This window comes from Phaethon aethereus (genome assembly GCF_964289735.1).
Source record: "Phaethon aethereus genome assembly, chromosome: 2".
Classification (NCBI taxonomy): Eukaryota; Metazoa; Chordata; class Aves; order Phaethontiformes; family Phaethontidae; genus Phaethon; species Phaethon aethereus.
This window is the reverse complement of record NC_138582.1, coordinates 33,531,979-33,547,103: the sequence shown is the minus strand read 5'-3', so window position 1 is coordinate 33,547,103 and position 15,125 is coordinate 33,531,979. Positions and strand designations below refer to the sequence as shown.

At 40.4% G+C, this 15,125-nt stretch overlaps 1 protein-coding gene across 1 annotated transcript; it reads left to right on the top strand.

Annotated features, from left to right (window-relative positions):
- Positions 1 to 880: 880 nt before the first annotated feature.
- Positions 881 to 14,216, top strand: STMN2 (stathmin 2; the record flags this gene model as incomplete). The annotated part of the gene is made up of 4 exons (XM_081996412.1): positions 881 to 1,079; positions 1,716 to 1,888; positions 10,237 to 10,428; positions 13,258 to 14,216. 4 exons carry the CDS (start codon positions 881 to 883, stop codon positions 13,315 to 13,317), a joined length of 624 nt encoding a protein of 207 aa, XP_081852538.1. The 3' UTR covers positions 13,318 to 14,216.
- Between the last annotated feature and the right edge of the window lie 909 nt (positions 14,217 to 15,125).

Below are 15,125 nucleotides of genomic sequence, written 5' to 3'. Positions count from 1 at the left end.
CTATACAGAAGGACCTGGACAAGGTCAAGGAATGGGCCTGTGTGAACCTCATGAGGTTCAACAAGGCCAAGTGCAGGGTCCTGCACCTGGGTTGGGGAAACCCCCAGTATCAGTACAGGCTGGGGGATGAAGGGATTGGGAGCAGCCCTGCTGAGAAGGACTTGGGGGTCCTGGTGGATGAAAAGCTGGACATGAGCCAGCAATGTGTGCCCGCAGCCCAGAAGACCAACCTCCTGGGCTGCACCCAAAGCAGCGTGGCCAGCAGGTCGAGGGAGGGGATTCTGCCCCTCTACTCCACTCTGGTGAGACCCCACCTGGAGTCCTGCATCCAGCTCTGGAGCCCTCAGCACAGGAAAGACATGGACCTGTTGGAGTGGGTCCAGAGGAGGGACACCGAAATGATCAGAGGGATCATGGAACAGCTCTCCTATGAGGTTGGGGTTGTTCAGCCTGGAGAAGAGAAGGCTCCAGGGAGACCTTATTGCATCCTTCTGGTACTTAATGGGGGGCCTATAAGAAAGCTGGGGACAGATGTTTTATCAGGGCCTGTTGTGCTAGGACAAGGGGTAATGGTTTTAAACTAAAAGAGGGTAGATTTATACTAGATCTAAGGAAGGAATTTTTCACAATGAGGGTGGTGAAACACTGGCCCAGGTTGCCCAGAGAGGTGGTAGCTCCTCCATCCCTTGAAACGTTCAAGGTCAGGTTAGAAGGGGCTCTAGTTGAAGATGTCTCTGCTGATTACAGGTGGTTTGGACTAGATGACCTTTAAAGGTCCATTCCAACCTAAGGATTCTTTGATTCTATGACTTGATAAAGGCTCAATGTTCAGAAGAAATAGTTGAAAGTAAGTATTCTAGAGAAAATTGCCAGGTGTGTGATGGGGCAGAATTGCTGGTCCCCAGCCAGTCACTTCAGCTGGATATTCACTAAGGAGGAGCTGGGGGAGTCTAAGACCGTGCTAACAAGGTCTTTCGTTTCAGCTTACAAGGAAAAGATGAAGGAGCTGTCCATGCTCTCTCTGATCTGCTCCTGTTTTTACCCTGAACCTCGCAACATGAACATCTATAAATATGATGGTGAGTGACTTTCACTGGAAATCATCCTGCAGGTCAGATAATGTGCTACTGCTGGGAAATGACTCAGTTCACTGTCCCAGTCCATAATGTTAGTCATTGGATGTTTTGCTGATTTAACAATTCATTTGCTGGTTTTGGCTATTACCTTCTATTGATTGTGTATTACCTTTGATGCTGGTTATTGTTCCTAATAACAACTAACTAAACTCTTAAATCCAGCCCTCTCATACTGAGCTGTACTTTTCCTACTACCCATTTAAGAATTAGAGCTCTTCACAGCGGACATAATTCCCAAGGAAACTAGGAAAAGATGAAAGCATGCTTAAAAAATTAATCAGCTTGGGCACTGCTTGCAGGGGTGTGAAATGACACAGAACCCCCATAAGCTTCCAAAACTGCTGTAAATTTTTTTCTTTATGAGATTAAGATATAATTAAGCTATTACAGATAAAATGGAATGTACTTCTCCTGAGAACAGTTTTCAGCCTGTAATCTGGCATTTCATTTAAAATGCCCAAGGCAAAGATGCTAAATCTTTTGTCTGTACTTCTGATCCTACACTAATGTCTGTGCTGCTTCTCTCCTCGATACCACTGAGGTACTGACGTGTTTACCATTTCTCACTTTATTGTGCAGACATGGAGGTTAAACAAATCAACAAACGTGCCTCAGGCCAGGCCTTTGAATTGATCCTAAAGCCACCATCTCCGGTCTCAGAAGCACCACGAACTTTAGCTTCTCCAAAGAAGAAAGAACTCTCTCTTGAGGAGATCCAGAAAAAGCTGGAGGCTGCAGAGGAGAGGAGAAAGGTATCTTGCCTTAAAAAAATGCTAGTAATTACACCTGACAGTGTACAGCATAACAGCCATGTTTCCTGTCCATTGGCATGTTTTCCATTGCCATCATTGACTCACAGTGGCCTGCATGAACAAAAATTACTAACATGTTTAAGGGAACAAATGAGTTTATTTTCTTTCAGCAGCTTCTTCACAAAGGTTAGCGCAAATGCAGGGTGCATGCAGCAGGAAGTACACATTAACTATTTATTCAATCTTCACCATGATTAATGTGTTGCAGAGGTCTTTATTTACTCTAAGTCAGAGCTTTCAAAGAAATACTTCTTTCAAAGTATTCATTTCAGTAAAAAGACATGACTGTATGTGAAAGGCACCTGCCCATGAGCTTTCACACATCCAGATGATGACATGCCCCAAAGAGTCAATTTCTGAAGTGCCTCTGTACTGACTACAAATACTCAGATAAAGATACGGACAGAGAATGAAATGACAGCAATTAAGAAGCCTGATACTATGAATATACTTAGTGGGAAATATAAACTGAATGTCCCAGATTTAATTTCATTGATTTCATTACTGTTCATTTCTTCCTAAAGAAAAACTCATTATGCAATAAACTGGTAATCAGTGATAGCAATACAGACACCTGCCATTTCTTCCCCTTGATACTATATTCATTTTGAATGAACATATAACTGAGTTATTTTAATAGAAAAGATCCTCCGCATTAGCATTGCAGCAGAAATTGCTCGGAAAGGAACAAAGAACAGAAAAAAACTTCATTACATCACTGTTAAAATCCCTGGTGCTCCCACATCTCAACTATTGCCTTCCTTTTTGGCCTGAAAAAGAGTATAGTACAGAGAAGGATAAAAAAGCAATCAATCAGAGGAATAGAAAATCTTCAATAAGAAGATAAATTAAATAGTCCACTTGTTAGCTTGGAAAGACAAAACAGATGGAGGATAAGATAGAAGTCTACAAAGTCATGAATGGTAATGAGAAGATGAATAAGAACAATTATATTCTGTTACACACAGTCCAAAGGGAAGAAATAATCAATGAAATCATCAGACAGCAATTTCAGAACAGAGAGGAGGAATCACCTTTTCATGTATTGTTTAATCAAGCTGTATTTGTTATCACGGAATATTTAGAGATTATTAAAATAGTATTTATTTCAAAAAGATAATAGCAAAATTGATAGAGCACTACCTTGTAGAAAATTATTATATGGATGCAACCTTCTTGCTCAGAAAATATGTGACCTGGTGACTGCTGAAAGCTAGGAAACTATATATATCAATATATATCAAGGAAAGGACGAGGCAGATTTGCCCCACTTCTGACATCCACCATGGCAGTTTTTATTATATTTTTCAATCTATGTACAAAAGCTATCAGGCATGACCATTCTAGATTGTATCCTTCCAGTGCAGTTCTAATTAAAATCAAGTATGACTAATGGATGAGAATTGCCTTTTTGGAAAAAATACTAATTAGTTTCACATTGTTTAGGAATTAGGTTCTGCTCTATTAATTAGGCAGTGTTAATTAATAAATTTTCAAACTCATGAGAACATCTACAGCAACACATGCACTACAGCAGGCTCCTGCTTGCTCTGTTTCCTGTTTATCAATCTTGTTTATTCCCTTATAAGCTTTTACAGGGCTCGCTCTTTTTCTCCCCCTCTTTCTGTGCCTCACTTGACAGTCACTGTGACCTCATACTCTCAGACCGAACTGAAAGTCTCATCTGAGGCATTTTTCCCTTCTGCACCACATAGCGAGACCCATTTTGGGCTAGTTACAGATTTGTCCTTTCCATTTATAGTCTTCTTTACAGCATGTCGTTATTATCCCATTATTTTTTGGCATATGTGTGCTGTATTTTCCCACCTTAGTGGAAAATCAGAAAGATCTTTCCATCCTTCACACTTAAAAAATTAGAGCACAGTGACATTGTAAGCAAGCAGAAGTTTGTTTCTTTAACATTTATCAATTTTTACCCATTGGCCTTGAATGTTCAACTGTTATTATACTGGACTTCAGGAACCTTGTGTCAATTTATATATCTTTATTGCCCATGTTCAACTTACTAGCATAAGAATTAAACATTAAAGGGACACACATTTCTACTAGACTTTGGATTATGGGAGAGAAATCTTACATAATTAAATTCTCTTAATGGCTTTGTGTTGGGATGAGATTGAATCAGGCTCGTCCCTAGAGCTTAGCACCACGAAGGATGCAGGACAACAGGCACACTTCTAACTCTCATGCTGTTGGATATAGACTTACAGCTACATGAGATTTTAATACCCTTACTATGAAATGCCCCAAGACAAGCCCCCCACGTACCCTAGTCTGGGCAAGGCTCGCTGTGCTCCCTGCAGCGGACCGTTTGCCTCCCATCATCTGCTACTATCTGTCTTGCTCATCTATTGATCTCCCTTTCTGTTACTGTTGGCCCTCGTCTGTGCTTGTGCGGAGAGGAAATAAAACATGAAGTGTTTTTCCATGTAAAGGTCCCCGCAATATATGTGGAATCAGCACCAGAACCGGGTGTTTCTGCCCCATTTTGATTTGCACCATAGCCTTTCTATACATTGTGCTTCACGCCTAAAGCTTACAAAAGATAGCCAAAACTGCAAGCCACTTCACAGTTCCTCATCCGAAAAGCATAAACCTATGGTATACGTGCCCACAGGAAGACATTTGCTACCAGCTAGGAGAAGATCTGGTGTTAGGCACCAGGGTCTGTCTCAGAGCACATGGAGTCATGAGCAGAGACAGCATACCTCCCAGTGCTGGCAAAGCTTCTCCCCGCAGCCTGACGGGGGCTTTGCTGCTAATGAACAATCATAAGACAAACTGAAGTTGATCTTCATTAAGATTAAAATACCAGGCTTCAAACTGCAGCAGATCAAAAAATACCTCATGCGCAGGTAGGGAAGCATCAGGCAGAGGGCTCAGGTGGTACCTCTTCCATCCCTCTACATGCCATGTTCACCCCTTTGGGTCACAACTCTTGAGAACAGCAATTCTGTGCCGGTTGAGGAAGAGAAAGTGAGGGGGTTTTGTTTCACATTGTGGATGGTCTCTTTTTTTTTTTCCCTCTTTTTGTTCTTTGTAGCCCTGACCCAAAGCACCACTGGCAGACAGGACAAAACAAAAAAAACTCTCATCCAAATTTAAGCAAAATTTTGCACCATCTGGTTTCAGTAGAAGCATGACTTCACCTAGAGTTACAGCTGATGTCTCTGACTCTCCTGACATATGGCCATTTCACTCTTCTGCTCTGTGACCCCATGGATCAGGATCATCTCCCTCTTCTTCGTGTCTCTTTAGACTGTCGTCGCTTTGGGGGAGGAACTGCCTCTCACTGTGTATTTGCACCACTGCCGGGCACAGTGAGTCCTCACAACAGGAGCCAGAACAGGTGCTAATGTCATACAAATAATAGTATTCCCAGTGGGGAATAAGATGTAGCCATGCAGAGATTTGAGGAAGCCAGTGCCATGAGTGAGGTCTAGCTTGAGTCAATTGCTCAGGCAAAAATGGAACTTTTACAGGGAAAAGTCCCTGTAAAAGCATTTTGCATTTACAGGGGAAAATCCCAGCCTCAATGACTTCCCCTGAAAACATCACTACTTCAGCTCACCATTTCTTTCTGCCTAAATACCTACGTTTCACCTTGCCATTTACATTGCAGTAGGAGCCTTTAATCCTGTCTTTGTATTCTGCAATTCTACAATTCTGTTTTATTCACAATGCACTGAAGAATACCAAGGTTAATGCAGCTTCTGCTGAACAATTTAATTTATAAAAATCTAGCCAGTGAGTGAATGTGTTATGGAAGTGGAGCTCTCATGACTGGTAGTGTACCTCACATACCCTAGAAACTAAGGATCCTAGTAACCAAGGTGAATGCATTCAAGCTAAAATTCCCAGTTTAAAAGCAGTCCCGTTTCTTGCTTAAAAGTAACCCTTTACTTTTATGTCTGCATAAATGACTTCAATAATTGGATGTATGCATCAAAGAAAAATAGATAAATATGAGAAAATAAAGCACCTGTTACTGAGATAAATGGAATTTTCTTCCTGTGTGTAAGAATTAAAAAATACATGTATCTCTAAATCCAGTTTCCATAAATAATTTTGCTCATTAAGGGACTGTTTAATTGTCTGCATCTATCTCTGGCCAAATATGAGTTGTGGATTGCCATTTGAAGCACAAATCTCTGAAAACTGGGGGTGCACGTGATCCTTTAGAAATATGACGTGACTGTCATAGGAGTTTTCCTGCATTAGCCATCTTTTTAGCACAGTAGTACATTTCTAGGAGCAAAGGTATCTATACCAGGAATGGTTTAGAACATTTTTATTCCTCCAGGCCTAGCATTAGAGACTGCAGCTGTAGCTGCACTGATTATGTCATTATATTTAAGAAGTCTTCTGGATATTCCACCTTGAGTATTGTTTTTTTCCTTTCTTCACCACTTCATACTTTTCTCTCCTTTATTAATCTTTATCTTCAATCCCATTTCCATCCTTTTTTACTCATTTTCTCACCACAGCTGTACAAGAAGCACTTATTGTAAACCGTTTACAAGTGCATTAGAACATGGACTGTCAAGGATTTGAAAATATCCTTTCCAGCACTTCAAACAATACAACGTTGAAAATCAACTTGGAATGAAAACTTTCTACGTGTGTTGCAATCCTGTAACAAGACCGTGGGAGTCCAAACACAGCAGTTAAAAGCCAACGCAAACAACAAAGGGAGTCTATTAATCCCAGCCCCACTAGATATCTGGGGTCATTCATTTAGCCATTTCTGGATGTGTAGCAGACTTTGTAGCTGTGACCCAAGCAGACTTTCTGGATGTGTAGCAGACAGGGTGGCCAAGGTCTTTTGCCAAATGTGTTGGAAACAGAAAATTGTTTGACAATCCTGTACAAAAACATACCAACCATCTTCCAAAATTTTCATAAGGGGATTTCAAAAATGGTCTGAACACTAGGGAAACAGGCAGACTCACAGATGGGGTACAATGGCATTAGAAGAGGCACCTCAGTCTAAATGAGTGGATGTTTTGTGGTGGAGAAAGGGGTCCCTTTATTTTGAACCGGTCCTGGGTACCTTGAACATTTTGAGTGGGGAAAAGGAATGCCATTTAAGGCATATCATAAAGGAAAATCGTATTAGGGGTGTGCAGTCAGTTCCTGGGGCCTTGTTTAGCTTTCATTCACACTCTTATTGGTGCCAACACAATTTGCATCCAGTAAATACTGGATTAGAGTATAAGGATTTTCTTCATTATCGTGCATTAGTGGACAAATTACTTTTGAATGTGTTGTTTGCCAGAGTAGCCTCCAGAACTATGTGTACTTTGATATGGAGCTCTAATTTTTCACTATTCTCCTGGATTTATGATAAGTAGTAGTTCCAGAAGCCAAAGGGTTTGAATGGAAGAAAACAAATCCTGAAAAATGGGCAAGTGCCCCAAAGTCTCAAAGGCGTTTTGCTATCTCCTGTTGAAAGACAATGTTCTTTTCAAAAATGCTGCTTAGAAGCACAGTCCAAATCTTACTTTTTATTATACCATTGCCATGGGCCCTGGATGTGTCCTTGGAAATGTCTGTTTACCAAATCTGAAAATGCTTGATGTTATAACACATTATATATACAAATTTAAACACCATGAAATACTAGCTTTCCAAATTAACAAGTCACTTCTTAAACATTTCATGGGAAAGGACATGACAACTAGTATCACAGTACCTTTTCCATTCACTCCCAACAGGAAGGGAAATAGATTCTTAGATTTCTGAAGTTACTTTTAGATCACTTAGATCACAAAATTCATATCAGCAACCAAAATTTAATGATGATAACTTTTCCAAAAGTAGATGAAAGGTTGACATTGAATAGTAAATTAAACAGAAATGCAAAATAACTTCACAAACACTGGTCAAACTGAGTCACTCATTCAAGCTGGTCCAAAAATGGTAAAACAAGATGATGTTCCATTATTTCTGTTTTACATTGTACAAAATCTTTCAAAATAATTTTTTTACGTTTTGAAATAGCTTACATTTAAGGAAATGTTAAATGCTAAGTATGTGAAAACAAATATTTCGCTTCAAAATAACTTATTTTTAATATATGATTATTAAAATGATTGATGTTTTTGTTAAAATTATGGGGCTTTTACAATTTTTCAATTAGTCTACAAATTTCCTTCTTTGCCCAGCTCTTTCCCTTTGGCTCATTCTCCTTCAATTCTCCACCAATGAAACTCCCTCTGCTTTTGGTTGCTCCTGTCCTGGGGACTTTTTGTTCCCATTTGCAACATCTTTTGGTCTGCACAACAGTTATTTTCTCCAAGTCAAAGATCTGAAAAATGCTTGCTCTATTACTATCTGTTCAGCATATGCTGTAATGGAGGTCAGAGCAGGGAGGAGCCTCTGTAAGGTACCAACCATTTCAGCAGACCGTTCCCGTCAGCAAGTGCTCCAGGGAGCACAGTTTGAGAAATGAGCCCTTAACTGCAACGAGGCCAGACTTGAAAGCAAATGCATTAAGTGGCCAAGATGGAAGAAAGTAGCTTTTTCCTCTGATCTCAAGCAAGCCGTTACTGGGAACTGAGGTTTTTCAGTCTGGAGAAGAGGAGGCTGAGGGGAGACCTTACCGCTCTCTACAACTACCTGAAAGGGGGTTGTGGTGAGGTGGGTGTTGGTCTCTTCTCCCAAGTAACTAGTGATAGGACGAGAGGAAATGGCCTCCAGTTGTGCCAGGGGAGGTTTAGATTGGATATTGGGAAAAATTTCTTTACTGGGAGAGTGGTCAAACATTGGAACAGGCTGCCCAGGGAGGTGGTGGAGTCACCATCACTGGAAGTGTTCAAAAAATGTGTGGACGTGCCGCTTCAGGACATGGTTTAGTGGGCATGGTGGTGTTGGGTTGATGGTTGGACTTGATGATCTTAAAGGTCTTTTCCAACCTTAATGATTCTGTGTTTCTGCAATTACAGCCTTGCAAAGCCAGATGTGTTTTACTCCAGTGTCTTGCTGCAAGATGTTCTGCCTGCCTTTTGCAGCCTTTTCTAGAATCTGCTTAATTTGCCTCATTAGTACATTTGGCTTTATGTGTATCTTACCTTTGTTAAAATACTTGGTTTATCCTCCTAGTTGGATCTCACTCATGTAAAAGAATTGCAGCCTTTTTCACTCCATCTAAAGCCACACGATAGAATTTAATAGGATTCATTATCACTAATTGTAATTACTGGTTAAAGCCCTTAATTTAGGCCTTAAACTAATTCATTTTTATGGGTAACAATGGCAACAGCGCATTATGATCTGCACACACTTAGCTTCCCAAAGCCGTATTTCATTCCCTGATTTTGTTTGCTTCTCATGCTCCCTCTAATTTATTTTATCCAAAAGCATATGATGTTGTTTATAATTTCCAAATAACCCCTCTGAAGCTTACTGTCTTTTTGACTAAACTTGCCTGGAGGATGGGCCCAATAATGCAAGTTCTTTGGCTTCTCTCCTAGGATTAGTGGTTTCATGTTAGTAATTTGATTTAAAATAAATAACCAAGCTTATGCTTCTGAGCAATGACTTTACACAGAAGAATGACACAGTATTGCGCATAGGCTGCACCCATTTAATTCTTACCTGCAGTTTTCATCTTCCTTGCAAAATTTGAATTTTTAACTAAAAATAGCTTTTTTGTTATTTTCTGTAGAATAAAACTCTCTTTTCCCTTCCTAATCAGTGAGATGAAGCCAAACATAAATATCATGGGGGAATAAAAATTGTCTGAATTGATTCTGTCTGTCTTTCACAACAGTAAGCTTCAAAGCCTGTTATTAACTATTGAAGCACATTAAAGAATAGTGCAACCTAGGCAAAAAATGCACTTCTTTTGTGTCAGGAACCTCCCTTTGAGTGTTGGACATACCTTCAACCCCCAATCCCATATCTCTACAAATAAAATGCTCATAGCTAAAAGACCACAGCTGTCAGAGGTTGATCAGCCACTGCAGTAACCCAGACAACCCAGGGCAGTAACACATGACAGCATTTCTTGTTAACAGAAGTGCTTCAGACACTTCTCTGCTGCTGCCTGAGGCACATACCCCACATTTAGCCAGTGCCTCTAAGCCCCCGTTACTGAAGCTAATCTGGCTTATACACAGAATTGATCTTTCCAAACAGTGCATGTAACAGCAAAGCAACCAACTTTACACAGGTTCCAAACTAAGTGAGCTGTTGCCCTATGGGGATGTTTTTGCTCCACGTGAGTGTTTCATTTCAGACGCATGTCTTCTCTCTGTTTCCAGTCCCAGGAGGCCCAGGTGCTGAAACATCTGGCAGAGAAGAGAGAACATGAGCGAGAAGTGCTTCAAAAGGCTTTGGAGGAGAACAATAACTTCAGCAAAATGGCAGAGGAAAAGCTGATACTGAAAATGGAACAGATCAAAGAAAACCGTGAAGCTAATTTAGCTGCTCTTATTGAACGTCTCCAAGAAAAGGTAACCACACCATCACTCCTCACCCTAGACTAGGGAGGAAAATCTAATCAATATTTTGAAGCGATGTTGTGGGTAGCTCCCACCTCAGTTGCTACACCTGAGCAACTTTTAAGTCAGAGCCCTTGACGATTATAAAAGTCACTTTTGAAAAAGACTAAACAGCTATACTCACACAGCCACAGATTGGCTGAGGTTGGAAGAGGTCATCTGGTCCAACCACCCTGCTCAAGCAGAGCCACCCAGAGTAGATTGTCCAGGACCATGTCCAGATAGCTTTTGAGTATCTCCAGGGATGGAGTTTCCACAACCTTCTTGGGCAACCTGTGCCAGTGTTCGATCACCCTCACAGTGAAAAAGTGTTTCCTGATGTTCAGAAAGAACCTCCTGTGTTTCAGTGTGTGCCCATTGCCTCTGGTCCTGTCAATGGGCACCACTGAAAAGAGTCTGACTCTTGTCCTCTTCGTACCCTCCTTCAGGTATTTATATAAGATCCTCCCCTGAGCCTTCTCTTCTCGAAGCTGAACAGTCCCAGCTCTGTCAGCCTTTCCTCATAAGAGAGACCAAGAGATGCTCCAGTTCCATCTTCATGGCCCTTCGCTGGATTGTCACCAGAGAAAGGCTGATTTTCTAGCTTTTAAGAAGTGCTGTGAACAAATGAAAGGTCACTTGTGTTTAAATTTTGACTTTTAAGAAAAGTCATTGAACAAACAGTTGTCCCGTGTCTGTAGTTCCTGGTTTCTCAGAGAAGAAAGATGAAAAAATACGGGGAAAAAATCTTTCCTATACATCAAAAGGGGCCTGTTCTTTCATAAGTCTTTCAGCTAAAAGAGAGTAAATTTTCTTTTGGAGATCTTTGGTACAGCCAGAGGAAAAAGGTAAATCACAAACCCCATCTTGCAGGACCAGGTGCGTCCTTCTCCAAAGCAACCCTTCCACACAAGAGGGAAACATATGAATAAAGATTTAGAAGTGTTAAGAAAAAATCAATTAGTTCTGCATGAGTAACTTGTTTCTCTCAATGATGAACTTCCTAATACATCAGTAAATTGACTAACAAAAAGAAAATAGCTCTCAGGTGGTTTTCAACGAGATCTTCTCCATACGTACCTCTGCTTCTTTGATGGAGACAAAAGTCTCAGAAAGCAGGAAAGAAATAACAGAAACCAAAGGATGATGTTACAAGTAACTACACAAATGGGATAATTCTTGAGCTTAAGAACTCCACTCAGATTACTTGACATTTTTGCATCAAATGAGTTTGCAGGCAGATATCCCAAAGTTTATGAAAACAATGGGAAAAGCCAATTAGCCACCCTGGAGGTCCAAGAGGAAATGGGAAGGACAGCTTTGTCCTAGATTAATGTTAACAGGCTGTTAAGCCCCATTTCCACAGAAATATGATGGCTTATGTGCATGAAATCCAAAGAAGACTTCTGAACAAAGATGACAATAGCTGATTTGGGAACATTTGTACAGACTAGTCACTAAAAATTGCATGACTATACAGTTTTGCCAATACAAAAACGAACCCTGAATATGCAGAAGAAGAAGTGAGATATCTGGGTCCAAATCTTCAAAAGATGCACAGAACTGTGCATGCCCTGAGTTATTTGTGTCTAGAAGTTCCTGCGACCAAATATAACTTCTGTATACTGAAGGAGTCAGTAACAGGAGCCCTGAGGAAGAAGTCCCTTATAAAATCTAGCATTCAGAATTATGGATCTTACAAGAACTGTGATTTACAGGTTCAGCTGATGCAATAAGCTATCTTAGCCTGTGATCCATAGTCCAACTCAGACAATAAAAAGATAACTGTTGACTTCTGTGAATTTCTTACCATCAAAGACCCTCTAATGTATGGAAATACTTAGGGAGTTCCTTAAACTGAAGTCAGCTAGGGATGGATGTTTGCTTCTGTAGTCACCTTGTGCTTGTCTGGGGTTTTTTCAGATCAGACACAAGAAGTAAAAGTCTGATGATTTGACAGTTGAAAGGAGAGAGGCATAAACCAAAAACCCTAAAACCCAGAAGCTGCCAAAAGTAATAGTTTTATAAACACCCCAAGTACAACATTCCTAAATTCATTTGACAGCTGTTGTTCCTGACCACAGGCCCATTTCCACAGAAGTATCTGAATATACAGTGGCTCAAATAAGTTTAAATTAACTACAACTGTTTTTGCAAAAGGGAAGACAACATGGCTGAAAGTGGACAAAAGGGCATAACATGGACTTTTGGTAACTGTGTCCCTTATCCATCACAGCCAGAGGAAGAATGGATAGGACAGCTAGCTTCATTGTTTGGTCTAAGGGGATGTTTGAGATGTTCAAACTGACCTGTCTTGGTGGAACTAAATTCTTGGACCTTTATTTATGGTTCCTAAATACTACAGATAACACAGTAGCTAACACTTCTGCGTACAGTGTGCGAAGAATTAATTCAAGCCCACCCATCCTTCCCTATGTTCAGTTTAACATCTAGGAATTCAAAGGGCAAACATGAGCACGTGGCACATTTTATGCTGCAAGCAGAATCCCTCTATGTGGGCCTTTAAAAGGAAACTCTTTGAGATGATTATAAGGATTATAAGGCCATATCAGATAAAAGATGGAGTTCCAGAGCATAAGTAGAATGTAAGCATCGAACAAGCCTCAGGCTGGTCTGGTGGATGACACCTATCCTGTGTTGTATCCTTTAAAGATGGTTGCGCTGTGAAACAAGTTTTGCACAAGCATCAAATACACAACATAAACAGGTTGTCGTCAACAGTCTCCTAGCACAGGAGGAATGAGAAAGAGGTGTGACTTTTCCCTTTTTGATGTTTTCCAGGAGAGGCATGCTGCAGAGGTCCGTAGAAACAAGGAGCTCCAGGTGGAACTGTCTGGCTGAAAACAGCAATGGTGGATGTGACCCATCCCCACCATTAGTAAACTTCCCCTGCCTATATTATTATGGATCATGCGATATCAGTATGGGAAATGTATGACATGGTTTAAAAAAAAAATAAAAATCAAGAACTCAATAAAAAACTTTAAAAAAGAAACAAAAATAAAAACAAAAACAATGCGGTCTCTTTGCAGAATGATTTGCTTGATGTTTAAAAAACTTGGATCTTATTTTGTAAATACTTACATTTTTGTTAAAAAATACAAGTATTGCATTATGCAAGTTATTTCATAATCTTACATGTCCTGTAACAGGCTTCTGATGTTGTCTATTTCCGCTCAGTTGAATTTGCTGGGTCTGTTCATTTGAAGCACCTCACGTCTAATTCCATTCCCTGCGACTTTCATTCCAACCCACCATGAGGTCAGTAGTAGTTCTATGGTGCTAGAGACCAGTCATTGCCTAATAACCTAGACCGCTTTGCCATCAATAAGCTTTGTTGAAACAGTGACTAGATCACAGGTATCGTGACTTCACGTTCAGCTGTCCAAGATGAAAGGCTCTTAAAATGTAGTTTCTTCAAATGCAACTCATGCTACAGGATTCTGTAGTGTGCTATATATTTGAGGTTAAATCGCCACATGCAGTACTCATTGCTTCTGCTTTTTGAGGTGAGAGGCAACAAATACAGCTGTGCAACAGAATGACAGCAAGTGGGACCAGTTTGAGGTAAATTTAAGAGTCACATTGTAACCATCAAGCTACTACAAATTCTGGATGATGCCAAACAGCCATACAAATGCTAATTGTAAAGTGAGCTTGATTCACCACTTCAAAATTTATTGATGGAGCAACTAAAAGCATCACGTGTCTTTATCTGTAGATGCCATGATCTATGATACTTATCTGATGCTACCACATTACATGTGTAATAGTACAAGAGGCTACCGAATATTTCACCCGGAACCCATAAGCCAGTTGTTACCTTTTCTTTGACACTGCTGACTTCCATTCATCATGACCTTTACTCTTCAGTGTTAGCCAACCCTACCTAGTGGCAGACATCTAGGACTAAGAGGGCTGAAGCAGGAGGAATGACTAGACAGGGTGCTTGTGCCAAGTACAGTATCACCAAACCTAACATATTGTCCACAAATTAGCTGCAGTTTTGAAGTTGTCCCTACCCCCCTGGAGGTTGCTGCCTGCATATTCTACTCTTCATTAGTGCTATTTTCCTGTATGTCATTGTGAGCAAGCTGTGATTAATAAAGAATTGGGGTTCTGTGAACTGAAAAAGGGCTTGTCTCTTCTCTCGCTCCATTACTTCTCTGACATGTGCCCATGTGAGGTGAAAATCTAATGTAGACCTAAAAGCACGGAAATGAGACTTAAATAAGGCCTATTTCTCTGCTAATACAGGACTAAACCATGCTATGTGTTTTCCAGTGCTTAGGCTGGTTTTTTTAAAGATTACTGTATAAACTGAGCCTATAAATGTGACCTCTAGCACTGAGTTCGTTAAAAAAGAGAACTAGCTACACACACATGCACATGCACCCCTTAATCCTGACTCAATATTAGGAAAAAAATGGATTTGGAGAAAAAATAGTGAATAACGTAGCTCTGGGTACAAACATCAGTAGCTGCAGCAAGATTCTGTCTGTTAACACACTGATTTTCAGGGTAAAAGGGATTCATTTACACATTTACACAAAATCGCTAGGGAAGCTGCTGAGCTGCAGAGCTAAGATGTAAAATTGGATCTGACCCCATTTAGAACTGGACTGGTGCTCAAAAATTAACTCTAGGAT